The sequence below is a fragment of the Plecotus auritus genome, assembly GCF_963455305.1.
Source record: "Plecotus auritus genome assembly, chromosome: 3".
Taxonomy (NCBI): Eukaryota; Metazoa; Chordata; class Mammalia; order Chiroptera; family Vespertilionidae; genus Plecotus; species Plecotus auritus.
Window position 1 is genome coordinate 185,148,650 of NC_137772.1, and position 27,500 is coordinate 185,176,149.

At 39.6% G+C, this 27,500-nt stretch overlaps 1 protein-coding gene across 1 annotated transcript in view; it reads left to right on the top strand.

Annotated features, from left to right (window-relative positions):
- The window catches only part of SLC2A13 (solute carrier family 2 member 13), a 303,078-nt gene that overhangs the window by 156,624 nt on the left and 118,954 nt on the right, over positions 1-27,500 (top strand). Inside the window, exon 4 of the mRNA XM_080659231.1 lies at positions 1,722-1,830. Within this exon, the coding sequence (XP_080515357.1) occupies positions 1,722-1,830 (109 nt within the window). The remainder of the gene's footprint in view (positions 1-1,721; positions 1,831-27,500) is intronic.

The window sequence follows — 27,500 nt, forward strand, 5'->3', positions numbered from 1 at the left end:
TTACCAAGTCTGTCCATCAAATCATGGAACAGTTTAATAGTAAAAGTAGGTGCAGCTATCCAAAGATTATATTTTATTGAAGAAAGCCAGTTTCTCATATGTGGAATCCTCTAAAACCTGAAAGGGGTTTTGCTTGCTTTTGTTCTGTTGTCGATTGCTGCTGTTTTATAAGTTTTCCATGGTACAAGTGAATGGTAATCTTTTTTATTTGGAGTTTTTTGTTTATGGATATTGGTAGATATTTATGATACCATGTATGGTTTTTTTTTATTCTGTGGCTCCTTTACAGGTATCTAAATTTGCAGACAGGCCCGCTCATCAACTGATCCAGATAATAGCTTAATACTGTTACAGTAAAGCTCCCTAAATCTACCTATTTCACACAACATTTCTAGGTTTTAACCCTGCCTCACTTGACTCTAAAGCAGTTTGACATTTAGAATTCTCTCAGCCTGCTTTCTAAATGGGTTGTCACCACAGTGAGCTTTGAGTGACTATCAGTGCTTCTCTATCAGCGTCCTGTCTTACCACTTAGACACACAATCATTTGCAGGAAATGAGGTTTTCATGTGATTAGCAACACACTTATATAGAGATGAATATTCTCGCGCCTATAATACTCAGTTCTAATTAATACCCGGGCTTGACATCCCACAATAACTGTTATTGCTAAGACATCAGCACGTTCTGTTCCATTTCTATGAATTGGAATATTAGATTTCCAAAAGAATCCTGAAATGGTAAGACTTCCTTGGATTTTAATTTAATTGTCTTGATTTAGAGTTCATTAATGAAACTTGGCCTCCAGGGGGAAAAAAGCCTCTAATTAAGCAATTAACATCCCAATGATTTCAGGCCATGTCTTCTAACAGCAGGAATACCGTAGATCCTTAGATTCCATGCTGGCCTCATGAGGACAGTATATAGAATACCTCTTGAAGGTGTAATTGAAGCACTTACGAGAATAGAAGGGGCACTTTTAGTAATTATGCCCAAATGGTGTACATCAATTAGGTTAGTCACCTTATTAAGGCCTCAGTGGTTCATATCTACAGCTTTCCAGAATTGATCCAGAGTTCCGATAGAGAGGCCAAGTCATCTGCACCATATTGAAAACCTGTGTGTATGTGTGTATGTGTGTGTATATATAAACACACACACACCTATATAAAATAGACATTAATTTTCTTTCTTTTATTATTTTTGGTAACTTTTATTAATAATATCCATTGTAGCCATAACAAAGTCTGATATCATGCCAAAATTTATTGACTTTAGTTGAGTAAATTAGAAAGAATTTTGTTACTTTAGTCAAATGAATTCTGTTCTTTGTTTAATTGTTTTTAATGATGCCTTTTTTGTGTGATTAAAGCAATTTGTCAATGACTTTGTAAGTAGTTCATCATTTAGTGGATTTTAAGTAAGAATTAATTGCCAAGGAAGTGGAAGGACAATGAATAGTTAATACAGCTTGTAGAGATTTAAGGAAGACTAATTTCTGACACTTAGAGTTATGTCGGTCTTCCTTGTATTCACATAGATATATGTCTGTTTGAAAAGTACATTGTGCCCAGATTTCTGCAAAGGTCTATATGTTCTATTTTGAAATTCCAAGACATGTTGATTTCACAGAAATTTGGGGAAATGTATCCTAATGGGTAAATTACTGTGGGAGCTTAAAATAATAGATTTGTCTTTCTTTTTCTTTCTTTTTTAAAAAGCTGGACCCGTGATCTGCAGAATGCTGAGTTACCCCCCCACTCGCCGTGCTTTGATTGTGGGTTGTGGCCTACAGATGTTCCAACAGCTCTCAGGCATTAACACCGTCATGTATGTATTTCTTTCTGGATTTTCACTGCAAATACTATGAAGGTATTATTTTATATGGAAAAAAAGAATAGGACTCTTGGTGATTTGTTGTTATTAAATGTATAGGGTTTTCCTTTGGAAGATACTTAACTTTATACTTTTTTAATCCTATTCATTTGTAACTAGAAGGAGGTGATTTATTTTGTTTGTTGTGATTATTGGCTTTATTTGATTTCATACAATTTTTCTTTTATGCCATCCAGTTCTTCCTTACATTCTGAAGTAATGAATATGTTATTTTAATAATCCATCTCTTGATGCTAGCCCTGTCAGATCACGAATTCATGTCTTTTGGGGGCATTTACAATGCAATGGGATAAGAGCACCAATAGAAATGATGTTTATTACAACCAGTGTACAGTGGACTGGGGATGGAGAGGGAACAGAGAAGTGGAGCAGGTGCAGGAATTCCCTGTATTCTAGTTTTCAGAGTCATCCCCAAACTTATATGTGTGTTGGGGGTGAAGTGGGGTGAATAGTATGGGGGTTCTACTGTGTTTCAGTTACTCAATTTTAAACCTGTTTTTGATGGCCTATTTTGTACTAGGTACATAGCAGGGAAAAAAGTAGATATGGCCTTGGCCTCACAGAGTATATAGGCTGGTAAAGGAACGCTCATTTATAAACTCACATTTTAATATATACTCTCAAATTGTGATCAGGGAAGTCTGGGACTATTCTAGTTCTCCATGGAGCAGATGTTTGAGATCCTAGATTAGATGTCTGAGATCCTGGGTTAGAGAAAAGTCATGGTTTTTGCTGAGAAACTTGTCATAGGATGAAAAAGTGCTGAGTCTTAGAAGCTTTTTTGCTCCTACCTGTTGTTTAAAATTATATACAAGTTTTATAAAATTAAAATTTGCCTGGTAAACCATTTAAATGTATTTGGGACTCTTGATATTATTTTTTAATATTTTGAGAAGAGTGAGTTTCTTTTAAATGATTATTAAAAATAATGATTAGGGCCAATGATTCATTAGATTAAATCAGGATTTGTTAAGAAACTGCATTTTAAAATACATCCACATCCTTGTTGAATATGACTTTAGTCATGAACCTTGTTAGACTACATTTTTAATATTTGATCCTCTTCTTTTCTCTGACATTTCATTTTTCCTCACTTTTATTAGCCCGTCTGTTGGGATAGTGTCCAGCATGTTCGTTTGTTTTCTGGATGTGACCCACCATGACTGTTCTGAGATATGTCCACAGTCCTCAGTGTGTGATGGTTCAGAATTGTAACATCACATTTTCCAATAATGCATTGCAGTAATAACTATGTGAATATCTAGGTTATCAACCTAATTTAAAATGCCTTTTTTTCTGAAAATCTTTTTCATTTGGTCTGCCCTTTTCTAGGCATTTAAACTTGCCAACTTTAAAAGCATAGAAAATGAATTTTTGTTACACTTTTTTGTGTTCCTGGAAAACAGAGATCACATCAGCCAACTCTCATTGATGGGTGGCGGCTGAGGCCAGTGAGATGACTGTCCTAGTTCACTTTTAGTATTTAGTATAAAATGTGTTGATTAAGGTTTTCAAATGTTAATAAAGCATTCATTTCTCCAAACCCTTGATCTTTTCACAGTGAGATCAAGTGATGTGAGTATAAGGATCCTGATACTCCTTAAGATTTGTGATAGTCATTAATGTTCTTTGCTTAGCACAAATGGTACGTGATGCAAGTAATGTTGTCATACAGCTTTGGCTTCAGTTGAGTATTTATACCAGAAAGTAGGAAGAATAAAAGAAGATAAATGATGGTTAAACTTAGATTGTGTCAACATGATGCAAATATGCTACTCACTTAAATGATATGATACCAGTGATAAATAACTGTGGTTATTAAGAGTACTCAATTTCAGAATTTATATCTTAAACCCATAAAACTTAGTATAAATTAATTTCATTGTAACAGTCTCTGCTACTGTCATTATCTGGTTGAAAAATAACTAATCTGGGACTCTCACGTAATGTGCTTTCTTCTGTTCTCTCTAGTCTATATACCTGTGTATGCTTGTGTATATGTATGTATCCTTTCCCATTATTCTTAAGAGTCAATAACTATTATCATAAATTTTGTTTCTTCTAATTTAAACTAATCTTTTAATTGGAACCTAAAAGCTTACTTTTTATTGTTTTTAGTAGAAAATATTAACTATATCATTTTTTATTTTTAAAATGTTATTTTGTTAATTCAGAGTTTTGTTTTTATTGATATTTCATTATATATATTTTACTACTTTTACTCTTTCCAGCTTCTTCCTTAAATTTTAAGTGGGAAGTAAAGTAGGTAGTGCTCTTCTATATTCACAGCCCAAATCTAATAATATGTAGAAATTGAAATGTTTTTATAAAATCCATATTTCTCCCCCAATTTGTGTGAACCCGAAACATGAGAAATTTTGAATACTATTTGTCACCAAGAAAAGTTCATAGAAAGATAATATAGAAAAATATTGAAAGGTAAGCCATCCTTAAAATTGCCTTATATAATCTTATTATGTTTAATTTTCTCTCTTTTCTCTCATAGGATCATTTTTTCTCTCTCCTTGACCTATCTCAGTCAAATAAATAGATTTTCTTCTTGAAATATTTAATTTTTTCACCTTGTACCATGAAAATATATATGTAAATATATATTGTGTTTATGTATATGTCTATGTGTTTTATTTATAATTCATGTTAATATCCTAACCTATAACTTATCATCCTTTATCCCATTAACAGAGAACTTTTACTTTTTTAAAATCATCACATACTACAGACAACTACATTTAACTTTTTAGAAGAGGCAATTTCCCAATATGATTTTAATCACTAATTTCAAACATGCAGTGAATAGGCCATTCTCTATTCATAGGAGATATAGAATAAAGCAAATGGAGTACTAAATTCCCTGATATAAAAGTGTCAATATTATTCTACTGTATCTCACAGACCAATAAAATATTTTCACATAAAAGGAGAAAGGAGTGATAGATGAAAGTGATGATCATTAATATGAAGAAAACTTTCTTAAGAAATTATTTTCTTGTGACCTATTACAATGTTAATTATTTTCTATTTTATGTCTACACATTTTTTATATAAATATATTTTTATTGATTTCCTAGAGGCAGAGAGAGAGAGAGAAACATCAATGATGAGAGAGAATCGTTGATTGGCTGCCTCTTGCACGCCCCCTACTGGGGATTGAGCCCGCAACCCAGGCATGTACCCTTGACGGGAATCAAACCCAGGACCCTTCGTTGACGCTCTATCCACTGAACCAAACCAGCCAGGGCAAGTCTAAAAATTTTTATCTGATGACTACTAATAAATGGAGTCTTCCCACAATATTACCTTAACAAAAATGTGTGTGAGAGAGATTACGTAGGAAGGTAGAGAGAGAAAGAAAAAATCTAGTTCTGTCTGGGTTTGTTAGCATTTTTCTTCTTTTGAGGAAACTTATAATCTATATTTTTATATATTCTGATAAACATATAATCAATGCATCTTGGACAGGTGGAAGGTATCCTGAGAAAGACCAAGTGGTTAAATGACTCATTTTAAGGTTACACAGAAAATCAGCAGTAAACAGGAGGAGTAAAAAGGATTGTGGGGGAAAAGACGCTTTTGGATACTCTATACCTGTCCTCTACTTTTAATCTATTCTTCTTTGATTAATGTGTTCAGGTTCATCTCTGCTTACTCTTCCCTGTCCCACTTACTTAAGGTAGGGGTGAGAAATGAGCAATTGTATCGATTGGGTAGATCATTCTTACTTCCATAACTGCTTTACCTTAATCCTCAGATCACTTCTTCTATTGTATTTACAAGAGATAAATAAAGACCTTTGAAAAACATGCCCTTGTAATAATAATAATGTTAATAGCTATAATTTATTGATCCTTTAATACCAGGTACTGCAGTAGCATGTATTAACTCAACAAATATTAACAGAAAAGGGAAAAACAGGATAAAAAATGTTAGCCCCTCTAATTATTAATTATTGTCATGCTAAACATTTTTACTCCTTTACATATATAAGACCATAAAATAATTTGATAGACATGATCTCTCTTGATCTTCATAAATACCTTATCAGGTAGGCAGAGCAGTTCTTCTCCTTACTCTCTAGGTAAGGGAGCTGAGACGTAAAGAGTGAGGTGACTTGTTCACTGTCACACAGTTGAGTGTCAGAGCTGAGGGTGGAGCTCTGGTTTTCTGACTCCAGATCACATGGGCTGCCCTTTAGTTGTCGAACCCCTGAAATGCTTAGAGCTGACTGTTTAAAGCTTGTTTGGGGGTGATGTAAGAAATCGGTTAGTGGGATTCAGTACTATCCAAGGATAAACATCTAAAATGACTGTGTGCTAATAAAATTGCATCCATCTCAGGAATCAAATTCTTTCATCTGCTGGCACCAGGGAAGGCTTGTGCCTTATACCCTGACCTAGAGTTCCTAGGCAAGCCAGCCTGCTGGTTGGATGAGTCATTTATGTTTGTTAATCATATTTAATTAACTTAATTTCATAAGTGCAGTATTTTTTAATCTGTTCCATTTTTGTGGAGAGCTCTTCCAACAAGTTCTCCTCGTATAAGAAATTACCATGCAATTAGGAAACATGGCACAACAAGCGGGCATGCACAGTGGTGGTAAATGTAGAGGAAAATAAAGGTGACAGGAAATAAGAAGAAAAGAATAGGGTTTTATGCACTCTCATGTTGTAAATCTGAGCCAGAGGTGAGGTTTTCCTCTGTCAGAGATCCACGGCAGGCGGGATAAGTGGGCCAAAGCACCAGCTCACTAATGTGAGCCTTTTCCCTCTCTGCCTCCTCAATATGACTCTGAACATAATCCAAAAAGCTATTGAGAGATAATATGCTTATCTCATTGGAATGTTTCAAGATGAGTATATTTGTAGTCATTTGTATGCATTGCATGAACATCACTGAATAGAGGAGAAAATGGTAAGGTTCATGGTTCACTCTTTTGAAAGATGAGTTTAATGTACTGGGAAGAATATTGACCCAGGAATCAAGAGAATTAGTTCCAAGGTCTGTCTCCACTGTGGGATTTTAGGCATGTCAGTTAATTGCCTTCATTCTAATTATCTCTAAAGTGGAGTAGATGGACTTTAATGTACATTTGAATGAGAGAAAATGGAGTTTTCAAGTAGAAGTGGAAGTTAAAACATTTGAAATATTTTAAATCTTTCTTGGATGAAAAGTTAGACTGTAGGAGATCAATTTTAGTTCTAAGAGAGAAAAATGTATTTTGTTCATATAATTTTTGGAAGATTTATTAAATGCTTAGCACATTCTTATGATTGTCCTGGATGTTAATTTTTTATATACTAAGACCACATTTTTATTTCCCTTTTGCTGACTCTTGCAGTTTAGAAATTCCAGGGCATTTGTGGAACACAAGGACATTCTACAGTTAACCCATCCTCTTTGTCTCACACCCTTCAATCCAGGATTTGTGGCATCCTCTGTAGACACAAAATTATTATACCTCTTTCATGCATGTCTCTATTTTCAAGCTATAGAAAGGAATTATAAGAGTGGTTTTCTTCTAACTTATTGATGTGGAAGGAGTATTGTCTACTTCAGTATTAGACATGTTCTTTTTTTAAAAATATGTTTTTATTGATTTCAGAGAGGAATGGAGAGGGAGAGAGAGATAGAAACATCAATGATGAGAGAGAATCATTGATCAGCTGCCTCCTGCACACCCCACATTGGGGATCAAGCCTGCAACCCGGGCATGTGCTCTGACTGGGAATTGAACCATGATCTCCTGGTTCATAGGTCAACGCTCAACCACTGAGCCATGCTGGCTGGGCTAGATGTGTTCTTTTTACGTAAAGTTTAAGTTGGGGAGAAAAGACCTCCATGACTTTGAATAATAAAAGCTAATGATGCCTTCTTAGGAGGGGAGGAAACTGGTTAAGTATACCCCATGTGGCATGACTGGTGTTTTATATCAAAAGGTTGTCAAATCCTTTTGGCATACTTTCTGAGTGAGATGTGAATTTCAGGTTCTGTGGTAATTTTTTGGAGACTTAGCTCCATGGTTTGTACAGTGACAGCAACAATGATTTTGGGTTCCCCAGAATATCTTTGGTAATTTGAAAAGATTATTTCCTTGCCTGCCCTCCTCTGACTCATATGCCTTTCTGAATTATAAGTAAAAGAAATGGACACGTTGTTAATGAGTTGAACTAGCAAAAGGAAGTCCACGGATGTGCCCCAGGAAATAGGCTAGTTGTACCAGTAGAGCAGAACCCTGCCCCCCAAATCATATGTGAGGTTGAGGGTAACCAGTCCGGTTAATTCCAGGTGTAGACTATTGCAAAAGTATAGAAATGTTTACTTTTTAAGTTCATTTTAAAACAAATTTTAAATCATTTTTAAACAAACAGGTGGCAGTTGCTCTACAAAGACTATAAATACACAGGATGTGGCCCATCCCCAGAGATCTTTTGTTTTTTCCCTTACCTTTAAAAGGATACGCTGTCACCTACCTTGAAAGTTTGTTTTGAAGATGAAATGAGACAACAAAATGCTTGCCAGACAGGAGGTACTTAGAGGAGTTTGGGGAGTTCGGTCTTCCTTTTCCACATTCACATCTGTTGTCCTCTCAATACGTCCACTAGCTGAGCTCTCCTCACGTGGCTGTGGTTCTTTTAAAAAATGTTTGTCTTACTGGCACATCACAGCATTTCATGCTGTCTCCTTCATGGCTTTTCCTACTCAATTTGCACCCCAGGCTTTGGCTCACAGCTCTACTGAGAGATTTTGTCCACTCCCATGGTTCTGATGACCATCCACATGGTAGAGATGATTAGTCTGCATTTCCAGGTCAGAACTCATCTGTGATGCACAACCATATCCACCTGCTGGACACTTTTATACTTGGATATTCTCACAAGTCCCTACATGCATAAGACTGAATCCCTGTCACTCCCACCAACTATGCCCCTCTTCCTCTCATCCCCAGGTCAGTGTCGGGGGTGACCAGTGGTGCCTAAGACTGTGGCTGGGGAGCCAGCCCATCTAAATTCAAACAGCTGCAATTTCCTTCAATTTGTTATTCATAAGGTCACATATCTTTGCTATGCTCTTTATTTTCATTATCTGTTCAAGCTTAGGCCCTGCTTAAAAAGTCAGGGCTCATTGTATTTGCAAGTAAAGGCATCCTACTCAAATCAAGCTTAAGAAAAATACGGATATTTACATAGGGACCGAAGGCAGGAAATACCACTGGACCTGGCAAGGGGCTGGAGACAGAAATCGGAGACATTGTTCAGCCTCTGTGTCCACATGGTATTTTGTCCGTGCTTCTCTGTGGCTGTATGCATCCTCTTTCCTTCTCTCTCCTTTGAGATCTCCCTCTGGTCTTGCTCATATGTGGTTGTCCTGGCACTATAACCACAATAGGTTATGGAATTTTCCCAAAAAATCAAAGTAGAATTACCTTAGCCCACACAGGTGAAGCCTGGAGGTAGGGTAACACTGTAGGGGACTTTTCTGCCTTAAATCATACCTCCCTTCGTTTATCCTTCTTATCTCTCCCAGTGAACTTGTTTGAAACAAAATCAAATCATATTCCATCTTTATTTAAAATCATTTAATGATCCCCACAGCTTTAGCAGAGCTCAAAGTCTAGAGCCCTTCATGGCCTGACTTTTGTTCATCTCTGCCCTACCTAGTGTTCAACCACTCCCCACATGTGCTGCCTGCTGCTATACAAAATGTCCTATCCTCTGGCGATGATGAAAACTAATCCAGGCTTCAGTGCCTTCATATGTACCATTGTCCCAGGCGGAAATATCCAGCTTTCCCTAAGAGACCTCCAAACTCAGGTCACATGTCATCTCCCTACACCCAGGGGCTAATTTGGTGACCCTCCTTTGGCCTCTTATAGCACTCTGGTAGGTATCTGTCATAACAGTTATTATACTTTATTATAACTGCAGATTTATGTATCTATTTTCCCCCAAAGACCACACAGACAATAACAGTGCCCTCTTTAAAGTCCTCTCCCAGGAGAGCCAGCTAGATTTTAGCTCCTTCTGACTATTTAGTTTTGGTTTTGTTCTGTGCATAGCTGGGACCGTAGCATGGTGTTATTAGATCTGTCTCAGTCTGACTGTATGAGTTTGTTCCTTAACTGATTTGCAGGTATGACTTAGGAAAACAAAAGCCACAGCATTCAAGATTTGAGAATAGAATATTTCAAAACCACTGCCCAAAGAGTCCCGATCTTTAGAATTAGTGACAAGCTACAATGACATTTCTAAATGATTTACAGTGTTGGATAGATACGCTGAAGATTCCATGACAAAAATTCTGCAAGTCACATCTCTTGGTTCCTTCTTTGTCAGGGCAACTGAAGAGCTAAAGTTAGTGACTTCAAGTCTGTGATTATGCTTCCTGTGGCTGTTGAATTGCAGGATTTCAAATGCTATTAAGCTGCTTGATGCAGAGACAAGTAGTCTGATGACAGTCATTCATGGCAGGGAGAAAAATGAACAGTGTCTCTTGCTGGAACATCTTCATTTATTTTGATAAGATTATTTTTTACTGGGCCGATTAAAATATGCAGAACTAAATATAAGGTGATCTATTTCCATTTCTGAGAAAACACACAGTACTAGAAAATGTATAGAGTAGATTTAGCTATGCAGTTTTAACTTTGGTTTCCTGCATAGAAGACCACTTTTATAATGATCCTCTTCAGTTTCCTTAGTGCTCTTCCCCTCAGCCTCTTATCATACGTATATTTGAAAAATTTAATCATGCATCTAAGATTGTTTGCAAGACTAAATTTATTCCATAGGCATGTTTTCTTTATAAAGTGCAGGATTTTTGCACTTGTTAAATTTCACAATGAAGTCTAGATTTCAAGGGACCGTTTTGCCTCTTGTACTGTGTCTTCTTCTCTCCCTTTCCCCACATTCCCTGCTACTCTCCATGGCCAGGGCCCATCAAGGTCATTGATGTTATGCCACCTGCCCTAAGGAGTTGACATTCAATTACTCTTCCACTTAGAACTTTTCCCTGTATACGTCCTGTTTTGATCTGGATCAAGGTGAGGGCAGGCAATTAGATTGCTCCGATTTTAGGAATAGAAATATAGTGTAGTCATTACAACAACTGCTGCGTACATTTGCAAAATGTTCAGTTTTATTTTTCACCCCTAAGATCTTCATTTCATTTTTAAAAAATAACCTGCAGCTAAGTGAATGAGACTGTCATTTGCCAACACCTTACTCTCACTTATATCAGCTAAGAGGAATATGTTGTAGGTGTCTTTGGAAATAGATGTACTAATAATGTTGTTAGAATTAAATGATATATTGTATTTAATGTACTCCGATGTAGCTAACTCGTAGCAGCTTATTATTTACTAGAGGCCTGGTGCACAAAATTCGTGCATGCGGGGGGGGGGGGAGGGGTGTGTGTCCCTCAGCCCAGCCTGCACCCTCTCCAATCTGGGACCCTTCAAGGGATATCCGACTGCCCGTTTAGGATCGGGCCTAAACAGGCAGTCGGACATCCCTCTCACAATCCAGGACTGCTGGCTCCCAACTGCTTGCCTGCCTGCCTTCCTGATTGCCCCTAACTGCTTCTGCCTGCCAGCCTGATCACCCCCTGACCACTCCACTGCCAGCCTGACTGATGCCTAACTGCTCCCCTGCCAGCCTGTTTGCCCCTAACTGCCCTACCCTGCAGGCCTGGTCCCCCCTAACTGCCCTCCCCTGCAGGCCTGGGCCCCCCCAACTGCTCTCCCCTGAAGACCTGGGTCCTCCCCAACTACCCTTCCCTGCAGGCCCAGTCGCCCCCAACTTCCCTCCTCTGCCGGCCTGGTCACCCCTAACTGCCCTCCCCTGCAGGCTTGATCGCCCCCAACTGCCCTCCCTTGCAGGCCTGGTCCCTCCCAACTGCCCTCTCCTGCTGGCCTGATTGCCCACAACTGCCCTCCCTTGCAGGTCTGGTCCCTCCCAACTGCCCTCCCCTGCTGGCCATCTTGTGGCAGCCATCTTGTGTCCACATGGGGTCAGTCATCTTTGACCACATGAGGGCAGCCATCTTGTGTGTTGGAGTGACGGTCAATTTGCATATTATTCTTTTATTAGATAGGAAGATTAGATAGGATAGAGGCCTGGTGCACAGGTGGGGGCCAGCTGGTTTGCCCTGAAGGGTGTCCCAGATCAGGGTGGGGGTTCCCTTGGGGCATGGGGCGGCCTGGGCAAGGGGCCTGTGGTGGTTTGCAGGCCGGCCATGCCCCCCAGTGACCCAAGCGGAGGCCCTGGTATCTGGGATTTACTTATCTTCTATAATTGAAACTTTATAGCCTTGAGCAGAGCCAAGCCTCCTGCTCGCTCTGTGGCCGCAGCCATTTTTGTTGGGATTTATTTATCTTCTGTAATTGAAACTTTGTAGCCTTGAGTGGAGGCCTGGGCCGGCCAGGGTGTGCAGGAAGCTTGGCTTTCTCCATTGCCAGGGGAACCCAAGCCTCCTGCTCTCTCTGTGGCCGCAACCATCTTGGTTGGGTTAATTTGCATACTCACTCCCGATTGGCTGATGGCCGTGGCTTGTAGGTGTAGTGGAGGTATGGTCAATTTGCATATTACTCTTTTATTAGATAGAATCATGTTATTATTTTATTTGGTATCAGACCTGTAGTCAAATTTTACCATGTTTCTGACCAGTTGTGTTACCTTGGTGGTTGTGTTTTCCTTCATTTTACTTATCTCAGAGAGTTGCAAACCACCTATCTACTTGCTCAGGCCTAAAACCCAGGAATCACCTTGGTTTTGCTTTTCTTCTTATTTCCCACATCCACTTCTTCAGTATTTCTTTACTCCAAAACCCTAATTCCCAACTGTGCAGAGGCACGAGACACTCCTTACAGGGAGCCATGGGATACTTTAAGTTTGTGAGGGAAACATTGACATGCTCAGACTCCTTCTCTTAAGTAGTTTGCACCTTAAACACAGAACTGTTAGGTATTTCGTTTGGCTTAGGGGTGCCATGAAAAAATTACCGAGGCAATAAAATCCCATGAAGCAAGAAAGTTTGTGAGGCTCAGCTGTATCATAGAGCACATATCCTTCCTCTGCCTTCATCTTCATGACCATCAGCCATCATTGCCTTTTGCTGGTTTATTGCAATAGCCAGTCCCCTAACTGGTCTTATTTCCATGTTTACCCTCCATTTTCTACAGAGCAACCGATTGGCCTTTGAAAAATAGAAATAAGATCTTAACTCTTTATTACTCAAGACTTCTTGTAGCTTTCCTTCTCATTTAAAGTCAACCTAGCTCTTCACCATGATCCACAGACTGTCCCCATCTGGTCCCCATGTGGTCCACCCTTCTCATCTCCTTCCCTCACCCCATCATTCACTAGGTCTCAGCCACATTGTTTTTTCCCAAACTCTCTAAGTTTGTTCCCACCTTAGAGACTTCGCAGTTGCTTTTCCTTCTGCTTGTCTCTAAATATAAATGTCACCACCTCAGATAGTCCTTGACCCGATTTGAAATAACCACCTTCTCCCATCAATATCACATCAGTTCATTATTATTAAGCTCATGATAGTAGAGACCTCATTTGTCTTGTTCACCTTTAAACAGTGCCCAGCACACAGTAGACCCTCAGGAAATATTGGTTGCATTGGAAATGCAGACAATTACATGGTTGTATTTCCCTTTGGCAGACAGTGCCACTGATGATCATACACCCATTGCTGCTTTTTCTATCATAAACACTTGCTGAAGTTTTGAGAGATGGGAAGCTAAGTATTCTGGAGGTCATTTGAAACATTGGATTACTTACTCATCGTGCTTCAGAAGTCAAGAAAAGAAATGTAGTCATATTGTACTCTGCCTTTATTTGAAGTGGGGACTTTTCCAAATCCTGAGTAAATTGATTAAAGAACTGAGAAAAACATCTTTTTTCTATTTCTCTCTTTACCTGAATCTCTCTTGGTTGACAAGCCTCACAGTGGGAGAAGTACTGGAGTAACATACGGTAAAATCGAAATCACCCTTGCACACCACTCATTCCATTAAAACACAGGACTGAAGCCAGTGTGGGAGAAAGGTGTTGATACAACTTCTGAGTTATTCTTTTCCCTTTCCTAGGAAGGCAATGTACTAGATTGTGCAGGGTCTGTTGGCAGCTTAATAAGAGGAAACATCAAATCAGCTAAGGAAAGGAAAATTTAACTACATAAGTAATAAAATGAAGACTCCATGAATTACCCTCAATAAAACTATGATTTTGTAATAATTTAATGTTACATACAGTAAATTAAAACTATAATAATATTTTGGTAATTAGGACAAAATGCAAACAAGTACATTTGAGTGTTTATTCTTTTAGGTGTTGGTATTCTGACTATTTGTTTTGTGGGACAGTATTTTTCTCTCTCATTTATCTTTACAGAGTCCACTTCCAAATTGCTAATGGTCTATTTTCTAAGGACTTAAAATTTAATTGCAAGTACAGAAGAATGATTTCCCAATAGAAACTCTTTGGCTATGTTAAGCTGGTACACAAAATCCCTCCTGCCTTACCATATCTGCAATATTGAAACAATCATATTATTGCTGTCATAGGAAAACTCCCAAGTTACAAATCAAGATTCTAAGTATATTTTCCTCAGCCCTAGCATTCCCATAGCACTGGCTTTAGATGCTCAGAAGGCCCAGGTTCTCAAGGCTCAGATCAGGTAGGGTTACAGGTAGGTGCCAGATCCTGATGGCAGGTGAAAAGGCGTACAAAAGAGGGGGTAGAAACAGCAAAGGTGTCAGCAAGGGCAGGGAGTTGTACTACTGAGAATGAGAACTCTACTTTGGTCATAGCAGGGTGTTCATTTTGTGTACGGTAGGGGAGAGAGGAAGTAGATGATGCTTATAGTGATTCTGATAGCAACGGTTAGAGATGAAGGGCACTCAAGATCGCTCCTGTGTATCAATTCTTAGTAAATTGCTTGTTTGTACATAAATGATATAGATATATTAGTTTATGATTTAAGTGGTTTAGAAACTGAGAAAAATTGAAATGACTAGGAGTTTTCAGCATCCTATCTAATCTAATAATCTAATAAAAGAGTAATATTCAAATTGACCGTCACTCCATGACACAAGATGGCTGCCCCCAGGTGGACACAAGATGGCCACCACAAGATGGCCAGCAGGGGAGGGCAGTTGTGGGCAGTTAGGGGTGACCAGGCTGGCAGAGGAGGGAAGTTGGGGGACACCAGGCCAGCAAGGGAGGGCAGTTGGGGGGGACCCAGGCCTGCAGGGGAGGATAGTTGGGGGGGACCAGGTAGGCAGAGGAGGGAAGTTGGGGGTGACCAGGACTGCAGGGGAGGGCAGTTGGGGGGCAGGCCTGCAGAGGAGAGCAGTTGGGGGACCAGGCCTGCAGGGGAAGGCAGTTGGGGGGACCAGGCCTGCAGGGGAAGGCAATTGGGGGGATCAGACCTGCAGGGGAGGGCAGTTGGGGGGGACCAGGCCTGCAGGGTAGGACCGTTGGGGGGGACCCAGGCCTGCAGGGGAGGGCAGTTGTGGGCGATCAGGCCAGCAAGGAGGGCAGTTAGGGGTGACCGGGCCAGCAGCAGAGGGCAGTTGTGGGGGGCAATCAGGCCGGCTGAGAAGCAGTTAGGCATCGATCAGGCTGGCAGGGGAGTGGTTAGGGGGTGATCAGGCTGGCAGGAGAGTGGTTAGGGGCAATCAGGCAGAGGCAGGCGAGCAGTTGGGAGCCAGCAGTCCTGGACTATGAGAGGGATGTCCAACTGCCTGTTTAGGCCCGATTCCAGTGGGGTCCCAGACATCCCTCAAGAGGTCCCAGATTGGAGAGGGTGCAGGCTGGGCTGAGGGACACCCCCACACCTGTGCATGAATTTTGTGCACCGGGCCTCTAGTAACCGTATAATAATACAGTATTTCTCTCCATGAGTTTTTTAGAAAGACAATTTGTGAATTAATATGGTTATTCAAATCATTGCTAATTTAGGTTGCATGCATATCAAGTTTCAACAACCAGATGGAAAATGTTGGTTAGCTGGTTATTTTGGTGGTAGAATATGAATCAAGTGGCTTGACTGGTTTGATTTGAAGAATGATCTATTAAAGAACAGTAAAACAAGTTTTTTTGTTTTACTGATTTTTAACTATTTTTTCAATAAACAATAGACTATATATTTGAAGTGGAGTTATGTATGCTACAGGTTAAAAAAAGTCACAGACTTGGTCTAAGGCAGTGGTCGGCAAACTCATTAGTCAACAGAGCCAAATATCAACAGTACAATGATTGAAATTTCTTTTGAGAGCCAAATTTTTTAAACTTAAACTTCTTCTAACACCACTTCTTCAAAATAGACTCGCCCAGGCTGTGATATTTTGTTGAAGAGCCACACTCAACAGGCCAAAGAGCCGCATGTGGCTCGTAAGCCGCAGTTTGCCAACCATGGGTCTAAGGTGATTCATGTTTTTTATTTTGAGTTTAATTTTTACCCCAGTATTACACATACAAGAGCCGAGGTTCTATAAAGTTTGTCATGAAAAGCTATTGTCCCAATTCCCCCCTCTCTCTGCCTCAAGTTCTGCTCTACAGAGGTGATTGCTGTCACTTCTAGATATTTCTTTCCATATTAACATCTGTATTCTTGAATGAGTGATATTTACCTAATTTTCATGAATTTCGGTTTTTGAAATTCTGTATTGACTTCCCACAATGGAAGAGGAAATACCTCCAACTGATGCCCCTGCCATTCACAGTCACGCATATCCCCACCCATAGTTATAGCTCAATTTTTTGGATTAACTAATTAATATTCGCTGTTTGCATCGTCAGGACTACAGAAGTGTTGTTTTTACCTGAGCACCTGAGTGTGCTGTGCTTACCTGTACTTCGCTGTTGTACTGTGTATCTTCTGTTTGCTACTCCAGCGATGCTCCCCAGCCTTCACCTATTCCCTTCCCGGAGCCGGACCTGATACATATGTACCATCCTTTCTTTCTCCCCTATAGTTAACCATGGCCTCCTCCTTTAATCTGCTCAGTGCTCAGTGTACCCCGCACTAACATTTCCCCATCCACTCTCCAATGGAACTGAATGACCCAATTAATTAGGAGTAGTTTACAGCGTGTGGCCCAGAGAGAGGTGTGTGTCTCTTCCAAATCTCTGAGCACCACATACAGGAAGTCTCCCATATTTATACTTTTCGAGCCTCTTTGTTTGCAGATATTACAAAGGGCTCTGTGTGAGTTATTGTTACAGACAGTTGTAACCTTGAATACATAATGAGTTAGTACTTGGCGTAAGAATACGGGAATTATTATGAGTATTAGTCTGTATTAGTCTATCACATTGGATGGCCAGCTTGCAAGGTCAGACAGTTAAGTTTATCTTTTTCTGTTATTTGAACTGAAAACAAAGTCATTTTATAGAATAAGAGACTGTCTTAAAGTGACAGAGTTTACAGGACTAGGGACTCTCTAACAGTAGCAGAGAATTCAAACAGCAGTTTTATACAAGATGGAGGTTACTATGCTTCAGTCCTGCTTCCCACCCCTAGCCTTTCTCACAGACCTTCCTCCTGGAGCCTCTGTTATCCCGCTCCCTCTGGTCTTGATGCTTTCTGGGCATTTTTTTTTTTTTTTTTTTTTTTTTTTGGTGGCTCTGTATTTTGCAATACTTGCCTGTGAAATGCTCAGTGGGAAGTAAAAAGAAAAAAAAAAAAATTAGGCCGTAAGAAATTTTATTCTGTGCCCAGACTTGATTGTTGTTCTCCCTCAAATTGTTTAGGTCGTGGAGTTTCATTTTCAGACCATGCCTTGTAGTTGACCTTAATTGTGCCTGCCATCCTTAAGTCTGAAAGCTTGGTTATTCGTGATCTCTAGGCAATAAAGCTGTGTCCTCTCCTGGTGTGAGTAGGGTAAGGGATCTGGGAGGGAGATTGGGATGAGGAGGGCTGTCTCTAACTGATTCCTATAAAGATTTTCAACCAGTACTCTTGTTTTTAGCCACTGTCTAAAATACCTGGTGCCTCCAATTCAAGGCCTTTTGAGAGTTCTGTCATGCAAATCACCTTGCTTCTCTCAAGTTCCTTCCTGTATATTCTGCTGTTTTAAGCAAGTTGGTACTTGCATATTCTCTACCTATTATCTCTAAAACATCCATTCTTGTGTTGTTTATTCTTGCCTATTTTTAAAAACATTAATTATTTTGTAGTCATTTTAGTGGAGCGGGTGAGAAAACAAAGCTGAGTTTAAATGAATGTCTTTCCTAAGTTATTTAAAAATATTAATAAAATGCTCATAATAAAATGCTCTCTGAAATAAAAAAAATTACCTTTAAAAATTACTTCTACACTTAATATCTTTAAAATGTTTTAATATTTTGATTTTTAAATTGTATCTGTATAGTAGAAAATCTAGCATTTTGACTCGATGTTATTTATTCCTCATTTATTAACATAAACACTCTTGGTCCCACCTTCCACACAGAAAGTGCAATCAGAGCCTAAATGGAGGATAGGCAGACTCAGAAGTTCATTTAGTAACTTTACATATTAGAAGTAGCATGGATTTACTTCATAGACTCCTCTAATCTGTGTAAGAGTGAATTTTTTCACCCAACCAGTAAGCAGAAGTTGAGACAGAGCATACCAAGTATTAGTGCTCTGAAATTAAATTTATTTCTGATGTATGAAATGTCTAGCATTTTATAATATTTTGAAATAGAAGATGTTATTGGGCAAAACATATTTTACCTTTTAGAGGTAATGTTGCTATAGAAAAAGAATTAAGTAACATAAGTAACAAACTCTTAAACACACACCAGGCTCTTATTACTGGAAATTTAATTCATTTTCAACTACATATGCATTTGATACTAAGCTTACAATTACCATATTATTTAATTTATAGTTTTATTTAATGTGTGTGTGCCCAATTTACTTGAAGTTAATTCATTTAATTATGTATGTACTATTTATCTTTTTATTCCACACTTTATAGGAGCTGAATAAATGATGAAATAATTACATTTTGTGTATCTAGGATAGTGCTTTGAACATAGAAAGGTTAATAAGTTTGTCAAATTAATCAAAATATATCCTTTCGTTTCTCTAAATATCACTTAAAATAAAAATCTCTGAATGTGAAATAAACCAGACTAGGCATGTTACTATATAGCATTGCATAAACACGTCTGGTTTTGAAAAGCAGCTCTGAGGGTAACAGTAGCAAATGAAATATTCTTTTCTTGTTCGATATTTTATTGTTTAAAAAAACAAATTCTAACTAAATGTAGACCACATATAATGAATATCCTATTTGAAGTATTAAACATTTTGTTAACTTTACTAATAGAGCATGAAATCCTGAACTAATGTGTATTATTTAGGGTTTTATATTTTAAATGACCCAGGGGATGGGGGTGGTGGGGGGGGATGGGGACATGGACATGCTTTGATTAATACTTTTAAACTCTTTCCAGACAACATTTTAATTCATGTAGCTCACCAATTTTCAATCACTTTTTATGTTTTTGTTAGCCTATACCTAAAAAAAAAGTTAAACTCCACAAATATTTTTGTGTGAGGAATCAAAGGTAGCATTAAACTTGCAAAGATTAATGTTTTTAAAAATTCTGTAAAATGCACAGAATGTATTGGAGCATTTGATAAAGAGAATGGGAAAGAAACATTATTACTGGACTCACCAGGCCATTTGATTATGACACATGAACTATAGACTTGTGGCTGACAAGAATTTTATCTGTTTAAAATGCTTAGTGCAAAGTCTATTACTGTTCCATTCATATGTGAACAAACTAAAAGCTTTGGTTCTGAAGGTACTATTAATTATAACGACACCTTGATGGATTGCTGTATCAACTGAGCAGCTTTTCTCAATGTGATAGCATCAGGAAAAGATTTTTCTCTATAAATGAAACCTCTAAAAAATCTTTATCTTTAAAGTAAGAAGTATATTCAATTTGTAAAACTGTAAAGATCATTTTATTATCTATTGAAATAATGACCTGGCTATTAAAATGCCAGTGAGTGATAAGCCAAAATACTTAAAGAGCAGTTTACAAAACAATGCTACTTGTCTCATTTGTTCATTATAGGATGCCAACCACACAATTTATGTTTCTGCTCTGATTGTTATGAATGTCAGAATCATATAAATATGTTTGAATTTTTAAAATTTCTCATAATAAAAGTTTCTGTAATGTTTCCTGATTGCACTTGTTATACCTTTGAATCTTTCCAAGCCTCTAAACCTGAGATTTACATATAGGATGGTCTTAAAGTTGACTAAAGGGATAATAATCTTTTCATAGAGTAGTTATGACACTTTCAAAAAATATTTCCTGTCTTTGAGAGAAAAAAAATTATTTAAACACAAAGGATTACTATAACTCACATATTTTAATAACAATTTAATAATTAATATGTTAATAAACAGAGTGAGTGCTGGAAGGGTTTAAATGTGGTGGCGGGGAGCATCTTAGACTGTAAGAAGGTGGGTTTCCCAAGGTGAGTACTGGCCAGATGGGACTTTGTGCCTGGGATTAGTTTGCTAATATTTCACAGCTGTACTCCTAAGTAACAAAGGGGTTAATAAAACATTGTTCAGAGATAATTAGCATATCAAGGTGCCAAGTTCCCTTTAGCAAAAATCATTTAAAATTTAGCATACCAAACACCTTTAGGGACAGAAAGGATGCTGAGGTAGGCCCTGTAGAACTTTTCACATTTAATCATTATCACAAAATATTTATACATGTATGAAGAATCCTCTTTAAATAAGTGAAATCTTATTAAAACAATGATGACTTTAATTTATGACTTTCAGGAAAGGTAACAATTTCTGGTTTTAATGAATTTTATAAAATATTTGGTTTGTGTAGATTCTCTCTGTTACATATTTGAGTGTGTGCCCTTTTAAACATTATTTATATTAATTAATATGGTTATATCAAAACATGTTAGAAAAACCATAATTCTAAATGTACGGGTTGATAGATTTTTTAAAATTACTGTGTTAATTATATATTGGAAAAATTTTAGACAAATGAATACATGAAACATTCCTGGAAAATGGAAAAGGGAATAAAATATCAGCAAATTTTGATTTTCATTTTACAAAACACCATGATGTTCCTTAACATAAAACAGATATAAGACTTCAAGATTATTTTGCTATCTGTAATGCAATTATCCATAATCACAGAGTTGCCTTTTTTAATGTGGAAATATTAAGGTTTTCTTTACACTAGTGGTGTTTTTCTTAAACCAAGAAGAATATTTACAACATAGACAGATTATATTTTTTTCATATTAAAATATTCATAGTCTACAAACATCTAGAAACTTCAGATCTGGTTATACTTAACAAGTTTTTCTTTAACTCTTTCTAATACTCTGTGCATATGTGTACTCAGCATCCATCCCCTTTCATAGATATATATGAAGTATGGTAAAAATTAATTGAATATTCCTTTCTGATGAATGATGATTTACTGCATGGAGTCAGCTCTCTGATATTTGCAACCTCATTGCTCAGCATGGAGAAGGTGTCAGGGGTTGAATGACATCTTCCCTGACCACCTTTAGGACTAACTGTTGAATTTATAGGGATGCAGGATTTATGTCTGATACAAAATTACTTTATTTGAATTAAATTCTTTGTTTCAGAGTTTAAGATGTGAAAAACAAATCTTGTAAATCAGGAAAGGGTTCTGATTAGTCAAATAACATATATGGGAAGAACAGTGGTAGCTATATAAAGTGACGTATATGTTAGTTAGCTTGATTGGGGTGATTATTTCACAATGTATATGTATTTTAAAATATCAAGTTGTATATCTTAAATACATACAAATATAATTAGTGCACATAGCATACATAGTATCATAGCGATACAGTAGAATGTAATAGATATGATCCAGAAAATATCCTATCTAATAAAAGAGTAATATGCAAATTAACCACTCTGCTACACCCACAAGCCACACCCACCAGCCAATCAGGAGTGAGTATGCAAATTAACCCAACCAAGATGGCTGCAGCCACGGAGCAAGCAGGAGGCTTGGGTTTCCCAGGTAATGGAGGAAGCAAAGCTTTCTGCACACCCTGGCAGGCCCAGGCCTCCACTCAAGGCTACAAAGTTTCAATTATAGAAGATAAATAAATCCCAACAAAAATGGAGGCAGCCACAGAGCTGGAGAGAGCAAGATGCTTGAGTTGCCCCTGGCGATGGAGGAAGCCAAGCTTCTGCAGCCCTGGCCTGCCTTGGCCTGTGCTCAAGGCTACAAAGTTTCAATTATAGAAGATAAATAAATCCCAACAAAAATGGCTGCAGCCACGGAGCGAGCAGGAGGCTTGGCTCTGCTCAAGGCTACAAAGTTTCAATTATAGAAGATAAATAAATCCCAGATACCAGGGCCTCCGCTTGGGTCACCGGGGGGCGTAGCCAGCCTGAAAACCACCACAGGCCCCTTGCCCAGGCCGCCCCAAGGGAACCCCCACCCTGATCTGGGACACCCTTCAGGGCAAACCAGCCGGCCCCCACCCATGCACCAGCCCTCTAGTCTATCTAATAAAAGAGTAATATGCAGATTGACCATCACTCCAACACAAGATGGCTGCCCCCATGTGGACACGAGATGGCTGCCACAAGATGGCCATCAGTGTGGGGGGGGGGGGGACAGTTAGGAGGGATCAGGCCTGCAGAGGAGGGCAGTTGTGGGTGATCAGGCCAGCAGGGGAGGGCAGTTGGGAGTGACCAGGCCTGCAAGGGAGGGCAGTTGGGAGTGATCAAGCCTGCAGGGGAGGGCAGTTAGGGGTGACCAGGCCGGCAGAGGAGGGAAGTTGGGGGTGACCAGGCCTACAAGGAAGGGCAGTTGGGGGGGGACCCAGGATTGCAGGGGAGAGCAGTTGGGGGGGGGCAGGCCTACAGGGGAGGGCAGTTAGGGGTGACCAGGCCTGCAGGGTAGGGCAGTTAGGGGCAAATAGGCTGTCAGGGAAGCAGTTAGGCATCAATCAGGCTGGCAGTGGAGTGGTTAGGGGGTGATCAGGCTGGCAGGCAGAAATGGTTAGGGGCAATCAGGAAGGCAGGCAGGTGAGCAGTTGGGAGCCAGCAGTCCTGGATTGTGAGAGGGATATCCTACCAGGATTGGGCCTAAACAGGCAGTCAGACATCCCTTGAGGAGTCCCAGATTGGAGAGGGTGCAGGCTGGGCTGAAGAACACCCTCCTCCCCCGTGCACAAATTTCATGCACCAGGCCTCTAGTCCTATCTAATGAAGAGAGAATATGCTAATTGATGATCACACCCTCACAAAGATGGCAGTGCCCACAGCCAATAAGGAGGGAATATGCCAATTGACTGCCACACCCTCAAAGAGGGCGGCGCCCAGTCCTCTCAACCCCGCACCCAGGCAGGTCCGGCTGCTCCGTGCGCCTGCCTCTGGAGTCCCCCAGGCCCCTCAGCCCCCCAGCTTCCCAGGGCCGGCCCAAGGCACAGGCAAGCCTCAGATGTCGGCTGCCTAGCTGCCCAGGGCCACCCAAGACTCAGGTAACCAGGGCCGGCCGAGTCTTGCGCTGCCGGCAGTGGCAGCAGCAGAGGTGTGATGGGTGCATTGTCTTCCCCTGATCACTGGGTCTCCTCCCACCCCTGAGGGCTCCTGGACTGTGAGAGGGGGCAGGCCAGGCTGAGGGACCCCCCCACCAGTGCATGAATTTTCATGCACCGAGCCTCTAGGAGTACATAAGACCAGTTAAGAGCACAACATCTTTTTGTGCACCTGCTATATGTCAGGTAGTGTTCTAGCACTGGGGATCACTTGGGAACAAAACAGGCAACTGACCTATATGGATTTTAAATTCCAGTGGAAGACAGATAAGGATATAATATTTTAGCCCTGGCCAGTTTGGCTCAGTGGCTAGAGTGTCAGCTTGCAGACTGAAGAGTCCCAGGTTTGCTTCCGGTCAGGGCTCGATTCCCCCTTGGGAAGCATGCAGGGGGCAGCTGATTGATGGTTCTGTCTCATCATTGATGTTTCTATCTTTCTCCCTCTCCCTTCTTCTCTAAAATCAATACAAATATTAAAAAAGAAAGTATATAATATTTTAGAAGGCAATAAATGGAACATGGAAAGGATTATAGAAGGGCTGGGGTAGGGAGGAGGTAGAATTTTACTAGTAAAGTGTTCAGGGGAGCCCTCACTGTGAAGGTGACACTTTAAGATCAGTGCTGAAAGAACAGAGGAAATAGTGCATGAGTATGTCTGGAGGAAGAGCATTGAGGAGAGAGCACATGCCAGAACTCTAAGAAGTGCCTGGTGTGTTAGAAGAACACCAAAGAGTCGGTTGGGGGGGGGGGGGAGGATGAGGAATTCGCTTTGCACACATTAAGTTTGTACTATGTGGGGAGAGGACTTGGGAGAAGCTGTCAAGTCTGGGATATGGATGTGGGAGACAGCAATGGGTAAATGGTATTTAAAGCCATGAAACTGCGTGGAATCAGCAAAGAAGCTAAAAGAAATGAGATCCAAGGATGTCCCTGGAGCACTTGGCGTGAGATGGATCCAGCCAAGGAAAAGGAGCAGCCTACAAAATGCTGTGTCTTGCAAGCCAAGTGGAGGTGGGAGGGGGAGGGAGTGATCCGCTGTGCCAGATGTTGTTGATAAGCCAATAATGGAAGGGCTAAGAACTGGCTATTGCATATAACAATGTGGATAACACAGGTGACCTTGAGATACAGTGGTACAATCAAAAACCTAATTACAAGAATAAGAGGAGAAAAGTAACAGTGAATAAACACAACCAAGTCTTTTCAGCTGCCTTTTTTTTTTTTTTTTTTTTTTTTAGGGTAAGTGGGGTCAAGAAAGGGGTGTGTGTGTGTGTGTGTGTGTGTGTTTTAAATGTTTGTCTGTTGATAGGACTATTTTAGTAGAGAGGAAACAAATGATGCAGGAGAAAGAACAAAGGTTGCTGGAGTGGTGCCCTTTAGCAGGCAAAGTGTTTTCATATGAGCAGAAGAGCATGAGTCGAGCTTCAGCTCTAAGCACATCTTGTTCAAGAGAGTGAAGGACACAGAGTTCATGTGAGAATCTGGTGACACAGATAGGAGTAGGAGACAGAAGAGGACTGAACTTTATTTTGTAGGTGGTGGGGTGCTGTAAAGGGTTCTGAAGAAGAGACTGACAAAGTACGCACTTGAGACAATTGGTCTGGCACAGTACACAGGATAAATGTGGAGTGCAGAGGCTGTATATAAGGAAACAGTAGAAGGACCTTGCAAGTGTAAGTCTGAACAAAGAGAAAATGTTGAAAATGTTGAAGGCCTTAAGCAGCCTGAGTAAAGACTATAGCAAAAATAAAAAAGGAATATCTGGAAATACAAGGACTACTTGGTCAGAATGAACCTGAGGTACCTGAAGTTTTCCATCCTGATAATTGTTAAATGACAGGTTAGTCATAGGTAAATAATGTTAATGTCTACAATAAGAATAACAATTCCTTCTTAATGATTTTTTTGTTTGTATGTTAGTTATCAGGGTTATTTAATTAAAAATATAAAATATGAATTATCCATTGTGTCAGTAAACACCTAAGTCCCAGTTACAGTTACTAAGGTCTGTCCCAGCCACCTCTGATCCCTCTTGATCATCACTGTACATCATCATTCTGTAACTGTAATTCGGCTCTGATCTTAGGCTACTGGGTATCCTATCTCACTCTTATAACTAAGAATAATGTTGGCTTCTTATTCATCTTTATATATGAACAAAGTAGACAATAGATGTTGAAAATTTAAAATCTTTTTTTAAGGCTTCTTTAATCAATTAACCTTGAGACAATTGAAGATATTTGAGTATGGGCAGTTGCTAGATTATATTATGGAATTATTATTTTGTGTGTGTGATAAAGGTGTGTGTGTGTGTGTGTGTGTGTGTGTGTGTGTGTGTGTTTATGTTATGGATTGAATTGTGCCCCTCCCCAAAATGTTGAAGTCTTAACCCTCAATGTGACCATATTTGGAGATAGAGCCTTTAAGGAGGTAATTAAGGTCATAGATGTAGGACTCTATTAGATAGCATTGAATGCTTATAAGAAAAGGAAAAGAGACCAGAGAGTATGTTGTCTTTCTGCACTTGCATGGAGAAAAGGTGATATAAGGACACAATGAGAAGGTGGCCATCTGCAAACCAGGAAGAGAGATCTCACCAGACACCATCTCTGATAGCACCTTAGCTTGGGATTTCCAGCCTCCAAAACTGAGAAAATAAATGTCTGTTTCAGGCTTGATCTCCAGTAGGGAGTGTGCAGGAGGCAGCCTTTCAATGTTTCTCTCTCATCAATGTTTCTATCTCTCTCCCTCTCCCTTCCTCTCTCTCTAAAAATCAATAAAAACATATTTTTAAAAAATTATACTCCTTCCTCAGGACCATTGGGAGGAGAAAGGCACCAAGTTCATTAAGCACTTAAACACATGAACTTAAAATTCTTGTAGAGGTCAAGTTATTGCTGTGCTCATGATAGATGTTTTTAATATATCATGATGGTGTGAGCCAAGGCAGACTGGCCGCCTGGTCAGGTATAGTAGTCTGTGTCCCAAGGGGACATTTATGGAAAACGTGATTAATTGTGTTTTTCTCCTCACATTTTAGAATGCCAGTGTATGTACTGTTGGGATACATGTAGTATATATCATTAGGCTAGTGGCAGAGGTTTCCATTTTCAGAATTAAGATTTTTAGCAATAGTAGAAAGATATTAGTTTTGCCTCTCACTTTCACTTTCCTTAGCAGTGAAAGGTCTTAATTTCTTTTTTTTTAATTCTTTTTTTTCCTATTTTTTTATTGTCTAAAGTTTTATATATGTCTCCTTTCTCCCCAGTTGACCCCCCTCCCCTAACCAGCCATTCCCACCCTGGGCAAGCCCCCACCACCCCAGTGTCTGTGTCCATTGGTTATGCTAATATGCATGCATACAAGTCCTTTGGTTGCTCTCTAACCCCTCCACCCCTATTTGTCTCTAGATCTATTCTTGTTCATCAAATCATGTTGATCATTATATCCCACATATGAGTGAGATCATGTGATATTTATCTTTCTCCGACTGGCTTATTTCGCTTAGCATAATGCTCTCCAGTTCCATCCATGCTGTTGTAAATGGTAAAAGTTCCTTCTTTTTTATAGTGGCATAGTATTTCATTGTGTAGATGTACCACAGTTTTTTAACCTACTCATCTGCTGATGGGCACTTAGGCTGTTTCCAGATCTTAACTATGGTGAATTGTGCTGCTATGAACATAGGGGTGCATATATCCTTTCTGATTGGTGTTTCTGATTTCTTGGGCTATAGTCCTAGAAGTGGGATTATGGGGTCAAATGGGAGTTCCATTTTTAACTTTTTGAGGAAACTCCATACTGTTCTCCACAGTGGCTGCATCAGTCTGCATTCCCACCAGCAGTGCATGAGGGTTCCTTTTTCTCCACATCCTCGCCAGCACTTGTCATTTGTTGATTTGTTGATGATAGATATTCTGACAGGTGTGAGATGGTATCTCGTTGTTTTGATTTGCATCTCTTGGATGATTAGTGAC